The 8,857-nt window shown below is 57.8% G+C and overlaps 1 protein-coding gene and 1 pseudogene across 1 annotated transcript in view; both read right to left on the reverse strand.

Annotated features, from left to right (window-relative positions):
• LOC101397549 (hormone-sensitive lipase-like) overlaps positions 1–4,162 on the reverse strand; it is a 17,327-nt gene extending 13,165 nt beyond the window's left edge. The window contains exons 1-2 of the mRNA XM_087421698.1: positions 3,961–4,162; positions 3,531–3,707 (exon numbers count right to left, since the gene is read on the reverse strand). Of these exons, the coding sequence (XP_087277824.1) occupies positions 3,531–3,707; positions 3,961–4,078 (295 nt within the window). The 5' untranslated portion in view covers positions 4,079–4,162. The remainder of the gene's footprint in view (positions 1–3,530; positions 3,708–3,960) is intronic.
• Positions 4,163–7,426: 3,264 nt separating this feature from the next.
• LOC147912875 (hormone-sensitive lipase-like) lies at positions 7,427–8,444 on the reverse strand (annotated as a pseudogene).
• Between the last annotated feature and the right edge of the window lie 413 nt (positions 8,445–8,857).

Genomic DNA, 8,857 nt, shown 5'->3' on the forward strand with positions numbered 1-8,857 from the left:
AGATGACTCTGGGGGTGAGAAAGGGGCAAGCTGAGCGATGACTGGTGAGGGGACCCAACCTCCATCTCTGGTGTCACCAGCCTGGCCTCTGCTTTCGGGGACAGACACGCAGTATAGGGTGTCTCAGGAGCTGCAGTTCTTGGGTGTGAAGGGGGGGAGGTTTCCTGTGTGTACTGAGTGAGGGGATGGTGGTGGTGGGAGATAAGGTGGCTGTGGGCTCCCTGGTCCTCAGGGGAAGGTTTCAGGGAGACCCTCTCTCTGTGCGTGTTGACTGAGCTTTGGCTCAGAGCCTGTCTATGTCCTCCCAGACCACCCTGGGGGCTTCTGTCCTCTGATTAGCTGACTTTCCTGTGGTTCTTCCACCTTCCCCATGGGTGGTGCTAGGCAGGGAGTGCAGAGCTGCACAGGGACCCCTGACAGAGCAGGGTGCTCCAAGTCCCCTAGAAGGAATGGATAGGACATTCCAGACAGGTAAGAAGGATCCAGAAGGGTTTTTTGAGCAAGAGAGATATCAGGCTCTTTCTCCACTTCCTTAGCCAAAGTCAGGTTCATGCATTAATTTCCTGGTTTTGTGTCCTAATGTCGCCCCCTGGAGGGCATGATGAGACCTGCAGCCAATGTCAGGGGCTGCACCAGGGATGCTGACAGGGTTCTAGAGGGTGTGAGTTGGCCCCGAGCCCAGGACAGAGGTGAGTTCTGATCTCCAGGCTGAGGGTCCTCTAAGCCCAGGTCCTGGTCACTGTGGGTCCCCAGGCTGCCTGACTCCATCTCAGGTGAGGGTGAGCCCAGGCAGAGGACAGGCGATGTCCAGAGGACTACTGATCCAGCGTCCTGTCCTGCCTGGTGGATGTGCTGCCTCAGGAGGAACTCTCTGTCCTGGAAGTTTCAAAGGAAGGGCCTGGTGAGGGGTCTTTAAGGGTTTCAGGACAGGGTGGGGGGCTGGTCCCCAGAATGGCCTGTGTTTCTCCCATCACAGCACTGGGGGATTGCATCTGAGTCATTTGTGTCCCTGTCTGTCATCTGCTCTAGGCCTCCCCACAGGGCCCAGGAGCTGGAGCAGGTCCATGTGGAGACTCAGACAGGGGATCCCATGGGTTCCTCTGTTAGGGGAGGGGAGGCCCCATGGGACCCTCAGCCCCTCTGAGATGGAAGCAAATGCAGATCCTTGTTCTCCTGTCCCATCCTGCACGGGAGCTTTCCCTTGTTCACTGGGATGCTTTGGGCTGCTGAGATGTCTTCAGGGCACCATAGCCAGCTGTCCCCACAGATCAAGGGAACCTTGGGGTGAGAAGTCACTTCCTGATTCCTCTGAGGTCAGGGTGGGGCTCCCTTATCTCCTGAGGGTAACTTTACCTGGGGTGGAGAATCGAGATTTTCTGTCAGGTCAGGTCTCTGTGAGAAGAGGAAGGACACAGGCTGCTGGCACAGGCCCTCCTGGGAGAGAAGTCACTCACAAGGAAGAGATCGGGCGGGGGTGTGATTTTGTGGGATGACTGGGGATCTGACCCCTCAATGTTAGGAGGCCCCGTCCTCCCTCCTGACTCTACAAGGGGTAAAGACCCATCCCTGGGACAGCCGTGGGCACATGCTGGCTTTGTCCCATGCTGACGCCAGTGCCCCTGTGTCTACACGGAACATGCTCTGACCCCCAGGTGTCACACAGAGGTGACAGGCTTCCATTTTGTGGTTTCTTTCATCCATTTAACAAGTGTTTATTAAGCATCTGTTACTAGGTGCAGACACAGATGGCTGGATATCCGGACTGGCTTAGGTCTCATACTCGCAGACATTGTCAGTGGAGTGGAGGCTTCTGTTCAGAGTCCCTGCCTGGGCACAAGGAAGGGATCCGATGTCCCCATTTCTCATCAGGAATTAATTGTGGTGGCCTGTTCCCTGCCTCTGCCTCCTGCTCTCACTGCCAGTTCTTTGTCAAACTTCTGTCTCTCATCCTGGCACCGCCTGAGGCCTCAGCACCACCTCCCTAGAACCAGGGTCTGGATGCTCTCAGGGTCTGAGCTGACAAAACCTTCTGTCCCTTGTGACTCTCCTGGCATCAGAGAGAAGGACCAGGTGATGGGATCGGGGCTGCCTTATGGGAAAGCACCTCCAAGCCTCAATGTTTTTATAAATCCATAGAGGCAAAATGCAAGATGATATGAGAAGAACTGCATAAATGCACTCTGACCCAGAGGGTCACTGGGACAGAACTGTTCACTAGAGTCACAGCACAAAGCCTATCAGGGGTGCCAGCATCTTCTAAGAGCACCTACTATGTGCCAGGTATTGTGCCGGGTGCTTGACACAAAGAGGTGCACGCAGTCCTTATAACATCCTTATGAGGCAGGTACTCTCATTGTACCCATTTCACAGAGGAGCATAGCAAGGCTCACAGATACCGTTACTTGCCCATGTCAGCCAGCAACAAGTGAGTACCTGGTACTATAAGGAGCCACACTGACGTGTTTGCCTCTAGAGGCTGCACTTGTCTCCTTATCCTACAAGGAAAACCTCAGTGCTTAACAGTCCACCTGCCTAAAATTCAAATCCCTTTTAATTGCTTTTGTGTGTATTTATTTGCATCCATTTAAATATCCTAAAATTAAAAACTTAATTTAAAATAAAACACATCCTGGGCCGGCCCGATGGTGTACTGGTTAAGTTCATGAGCTCCGCTTCAGCAGCCTGGGGTTTGCGAGTTTGGATCCCGGGTGTGGAGCTACACACTGCTCATCAAGCCATGCTGTGGCAGCATCCCATATACAAAATAGAGGGAGATTGGCACAGATGTTAGCTCAGGGACACTTTTCCTCAAGCAAAAGAGAAAGATTGGCAACAGACGTTAGCTCAGGACCAATCCTTCTCACCAAAAATAAATACACAAATAAATAAATGAAATAAAACACACCCAATTGGAATAACTTTCAATTGTTGGTTATGCTTTAAAATCCTTAAAATGTTAAAAAATGGTGGGGAAAAAAATAGATCCCTGAATAGAAGTGATTTTTGGTTGCCTGAGGGTCCTGCCACCCATCCAAGGCTAGGAATCTCCTCCACTTCCTGAGGTCTGTCTAGTCTGCTCATCTCCCCACCCCAGGCTCCTAGGCCAGCCCCCACATGCCTCTGCTAAAAGTCTGGAAAGAATCTAGGAGGGCTGGACTCCCACATGAGGACCCAAGGGATTCGGGTGGCATTCCCGGGATTGAGAATCAGGACACATGGCAGGCCATCTGAGTCATTTCCCAGAGTGCATTTCTGGGAGAGGCTGTTTCGAAAGCTAAATCGTACAGTTCCTGGGAGTCTGAGATGACCTGGGGGGCCAGAAGTCCTGGAGTTTCCAGATGTGGACTCTGGTAGCAAATTAAGGCTTTGTGGTAGGGACCATGGATAGACATGGGGCAGAACCTGGAAAGTGATCTCTGTTTCCCTGAGTGTCCAGGGCACGGCTCCTCTCCTCCCCCAGGACTTCTGGTGTGGCAGGCTGTCCCTCCTGGCCACCCTGGATGGGTATGTGAGGGGAGGGCTTCACTTACCTGCCATGGGCACCGAGTTCCTGTGAGACCTGTGTCTGCTCAGCTGCAGGAAGGAGCTGAGCCATGAGGAGGCGCCCAGGTGGAGGTTTCGGAAGAGCACGGCTGTGTCCTGCCACACCAGCCCCATCATGCCCAGCGCTTTCTGGTCCGAGTCAGAGTGGTCCTCTGTCTCCCCACCTGTGGAGTGTATGTGGAGGGCTGAGTTGGTCTCTTCCCTTTCTGGGCCCCTTCTCAACACCCAGAACTTCAGGCATCTGTGCCCCCAGGGACCCAAGAATATCTGATCACTTCAGTAGGAAGAAGGAATCTCAGATTCCTCTCCTCAGCCCCTCCTCCCTCAGACCCAGGAGCCTGGGCTGTAGCCTCTGTCCCTGCAGGACCCAGGCATCCAAGCACCCCCAGGCACCAGCTCTGTGGGTGTGGCCCTTACCAGCATAAGCGCTGACACACTTGGAGAGCATGCTGAGGGGCAGCAGGGGGTCCATGAGGCTCAGAAGGCAGTAGCGAGAGGCGGCAGACTGCAGCATTGTGGCCGGGTAGGCTGCCATGATGCCATCTGCCACCCACACCCCATAGGCTGCTGCCCGAAGGGACACGGTGAAGCAGAGGTTCCCGCCTGCACTGTTCCCTGTGAGGCATATCCGCTTACCTGTTGATTTGGAGCAGCCCTTGGTCAATCTTGGCAGGGAGCAACTCAAGCTCTGGGCCAGGAGCCCTGGGCTCTCAGAGGTGGGGCATGGGGGCCCCAAGCCCAAGGTCTAGCCAACTACAATTTTACAGACTGGTAAACTGATGCAGGGTTTTGGACCCATTTGAGGACAGTGGTCAGAGGATCAGGCTGACTTAGGACATGGAAATGCCTGGACATCAGGAAGCTCTGGGGAAGCTTGGGAGGCTGGAGGTCAGAAGCAAGGAGAACAGGAGTGGGAAAGGAGAGACCAAGGGCTCATTTCAGGAGGGAGGGGCATCTGAGGCCAGGAGATGGAAGGCCAGGGTTCAGGCTGACAGCACAGAAGGGCCATGGGCCCTGTGCCCTGAGGCGTGGCCCAACCATGCTCTGTGCTCCCAAGATGCTGGAAGTGGCAGGTCAGAGGAGCTGGAAGAATGGGCTGGAGCTGGGCCAGCGCAGGACAGCAGGGGGTGGAGAAACAGAAGGAAGAAAGAAAAGGTCAGAGGAGATAGAGAGGTGGAGGGGATGGAGCATCAGTGCTAAAGTGGGGGAGCAGGAGGCAGGAGGAGGAAATGGTTGAGAGGGAAGGTCGAGTGAGCAGTGGGGCAGTGGGGGAAAGCGCTGAGGCAGCGATGGAGGAGTGGGGTCGGGGGCGAACAGGGGCCAGAGAGCTAGGTGGTAGGAGATGGAAGGAGAGGCTGGAGTGAGAGACTGAGTCTTGAGCCACTAGATGGCTCACTCCCCTTGCAGTACGGGGTGAGGACTAAAGCCTGCTGGGGCAGGATCCCGGAGCCGGCAGCAGTGAGGGGCTGGGGCTCACCGAGGAGGGCTCAGCCCTTGACGGCACAGCAGTAGGGGTAGAAGCACACCTGCAGCGCGCAGGGTACGGGTCCCCGGGGTCCAGAGAGCAGTCGATGGAGAGGATGGGGGCACCCAGCTCCTGGGCCCAGCTCTTCAGGTAGGGCTCGCGGGATTTGGTGGTCTGGGCCACGAAGCCGCCGCCGTGGATGTGTACCACCAGGGACCGGGAGCGGGGTACCTGCTGGGGGCGTGGCCACAGCTCCAGGCTCCGCGGACCCTCGGACTTCGCCAGGCTGCTGCGCTCCTCACTGCCTTATGGGTGAGTGGGGAAGAGGCGGGTGAGGCTGGGGCGGCCTGCATAGGCCACACCCCCCCCCCCCGCGGATGTACTCAGATGGGGAGCCGGTGTGAGCAGTGAGAGGGAGGAGGGCGGCTGGGGGTGAGTCCTGGGGAGGGGCCTGCCTGTGCTTCTCCGCTTCTTACCTGCTCCTGGCTGAGGCGGGCCCTCTTTTCCTGGTGGACTCCATCAACTTCCTGAGATCCCCCCGCGGGGGCCAATTCCAGCCGCCAGGCGCCGCCCCAGGGCCAGTCCTTGCTACACTCCACGGACGGGCCCCACTACCATGCAATCCTGGACTCGCTCCTCTCTGGGTCCCGCCCCCTGAGCAATCCGGGCCTCACTCCACCTCCGGGCCCCGCCCCCAACCGCTAGGGCCTACGGCCTGGTCCCGCCCACTCAAGGCATTAAAGGGCCCGCGACCAACAAAAATGCAGCTCCGGAGACAGCGAAAAGCGGCCTTCGGGCAGGACTAGTAGGGAGTCTCGCGGGGTCACCCCAGCAGGGAAACCTAGATGTTCACACGTGTGGGCTCTCAGCCTCGCCTTCCCACTCACCTTCCCAGGAAGGGATTCCCTAGAACGCGACTGCGCCCGCCCTCTGGAGGAGGCGTGGAGGGCGCCGCTGAGCCTCTGTTTGGGGGCAAGGGGTGGGGGAGAGGGAGGCCAAGTCCTGGGGCGATTCAAAGCCAGAGCGGGGCGCCAGCACTGGAGGCGTGGCTCTGCCTGCGAGCCATTGGAGGAGGAAGCCCCGCCTTCTCCCCGCCCCTTGTCTCCTAGTTCTATTGCTCTTTCTTAGGGTTCTTTTCCCTGCCCTCTTCCTCCCTCGAGAATGGAAGGGAGGGGAAGGAGAATGGTCGGCCCCAGCGCACTAGCCCGGAGCCCTGGGCCGGACGCAGGGAGGAACTGAGGTAGAGGGAGGGGTGCGTGCCTGGAAAAAGGCGGGAAACAGAGGAGGCCAGAGGCTCGCGCATGCGCACACAGTCAACTGCCTCAGGCTCCTGAGGAGAGGCGGCCTCATGTGCCGCGGCGCTGTGGTGAGGGCGTCCCTTCAGACTGGGTTCTGGAAGCCTAGAGAAACAGCTCTACGTCGTCAGCGCTGGAAAAAGCAGACCTGGGACCCTCTCTTTCCCTCCTAACCCTCCTCCCCGCCCTCCCAAAGCAGGCGACCAGCCCAGAGAGACACCCGCTCCCGTCTTCTCCTCAGCCCCCAGAGAGACGCCCAGCCCTTCTGGGAGGGACAGGCCTCCGGCGAGACCAGCGTTGCCGGCCTGCGGATCAGCGGCCCTACAGCGCCCGCAGCTTCTGGATTGGGCTGCACTGTTTTCCCTCAGGCCCCTTCAACAGGGACCCCTCATTCCGCGGATGAAACTCGGGCGCCTGCCCTCTGCATGGCGGGGCTTGTGAGTCTAGAGAAGCAGGGTCGGGGCCTGAGCGGAGCTGGAGCTGCACCCCGGGGCCCACTGCCTGCTTCTGAGGATGGGGGAGTGCTGGCGGCCCGCGGAGTCTTGGGCCCGTCACCCTCCCCTTCCGCTCCCCCAACTCTCCATCCAGCCCCCACCTTGCCCGGGACTTTGGCGGACCCCACAGCCGCTCTCCCAGGCTCCCCTTCCTGAGGACACCCCCAAAGCCATGAGGCCTGGCTGGCCTGGGACTCCCCTGAGGGGGCAGCCTGGCAGGGAGCAAGTGCCTTTCCTGGGAGCTCAGGATCGCAGAGTCGGGATGGAACCCCCCGATGGTAAAGGTCCACGTCAGCCTGGTGTTGCTGGGGGCTGTGGCACTGTCTGCCACAGGGCTGTGCTGGGTGGTTTGGGGACGGGCGGATGAATACTGGCAGGAGGGCAGCTTCCCAGGTTTCCTGGCCCCTAGCCCAGAGCCCTTTCCCACTTCTCTGTGATTTCCCCCAGATTCTCCATGGGGGGCAGCCTGGTGCAGGGGAAGATGTCCCACCCTGGCTGGGATCCTGGCTCGCTGCTCCTTAACTGCCCGGCCTCAGGCACGGCCTCCTCTTCTCTAGGCCTCAGCTTCCTCATCCATCAAATGGGGCTGGGGATCTTTGTCTGGCAGGACTGTGGAGGGATCACCCGAGCTAACTGGAGGTCCTTAGTACCCCTGACTGAATGAATGACCATTCCTGGGAGGCTCCTGGTCCCCCAGGCTCAGACTCACCTGTGTCCTGGTAGTGTCTGTGATTCTGGCTGGCTGTTCTTCCCGTGTGCTGATGTCCCACCATGTCCTGACATCACTCCATTACCAGGCTTCCCCTTGAAGGCCAGCTTCATTCCCTGGGCCACTGTCCCACCCCTCATGGCTGGCAATCGGTCCCTAATGGAGACCCCAAATCTGATTCTGAGTCCGGATCTGTGACCCACTTACAACATGTCTTCTACTCTGGGGCCGGTTGCTGTGAGGACAGTTGGTGCAGGTCTGATAGAAATATCCAGTCCGTCAGAGATCCCTGCTGGGATTTGGCTCCCTGGCTAGAGCTATTTGCTGGGCTGTAGGGTCTGACTATCCTGGTCTCTCTTGGGAGGTAGATTCAATCTGGGCAGGTGGTCTTTTTGGGGTCTAGGTCTAGGCTTGGGTGGAGGTGTTGATCTGCCCTCTTATTGAGCTAGAGATGGCTCCCCTGGGTCAGGTTGTGGCTGGGCTACAGGTCCCTCTCTCAAATCTGGTTCCTGTTGACTTCTAGATTCTGTTCCTGGCCCAGGTCTCTGCTGTGAGGCAGCTTCCTGTTGAGTGAAGGGCCCCCTTTGGGTGGGAGGTGATTGCCGTGGTGCAGTCTCCTGTGGGGCAAGAAATTCCTGTTGCAAAGCAGATTTTTGTTGGGTTCTAGGTTCCTGCTGGGATTCAGCTTCCTGTTGGGAAAGGGGCTCCTGCTGAGTGAGAGGTCTTTGCTGTGAAGCAGTCTCCTGTTGAGTATTGAGTCTTAGATGCTGAGTCTTAGATGCTGGCTGGGCTGTGGGTGCCTTTTCTGGCCCAGGCTCTGGCTGGGTGATTGGTGTCTGGTGTGGCTCAGGTTCCCAGTCAGGGCTAGATACTGACTCAGCACCTGGCTCCACTGTTGTTATTTCCCTCAAGGGAGATGTTGATGTCCCAGGCTTCATCCTTCTGCCCCTCCTCCCCCATGCCTCTATTGTCACAGATCCCTCATTGGTTTATCATGATGGCACCTCCCTTTGGGTTCCACTCTTTCATCCTGACATCCCTGGTTTTCCTTTAAGGCAGTTGGCAAGTGGGCCAGCCTCAGCTGGCTCCCACTCCTGTGCCAAGTGATGCACTTCTGTGCCTCCTGCTGTGGGAAGAGGGAGTAGGAACAGGAGGAGGCTGTGTGCCCAGCACTCTCCTACCACAGGGGAGGGGCTTGTCCTCTTGTGTCATAAACAGGGCCCCCCCCCCACTCGCCACTCAGTTAAAATATTTTTTCTCCTAAGGCAAGCAGGGCAACTTAGTCCTCTGTTTCATCTGGGATGACAGAAGCCAGATTCTGGATGAGTGTTCCTTTTTTTGTTCTCCCTTC

This window comes from Ceratotherium simum, chromosome 33, assembly GCF_057802395.1.
Source record: "Ceratotherium simum simum isolate JZ-2026a chromosome 33, ASM5780239v1, whole genome shotgun sequence".
Taxonomy (NCBI): Eukaryota; Metazoa; Chordata; class Mammalia; order Perissodactyla; family Rhinocerotidae; genus Ceratotherium; species Ceratotherium simum.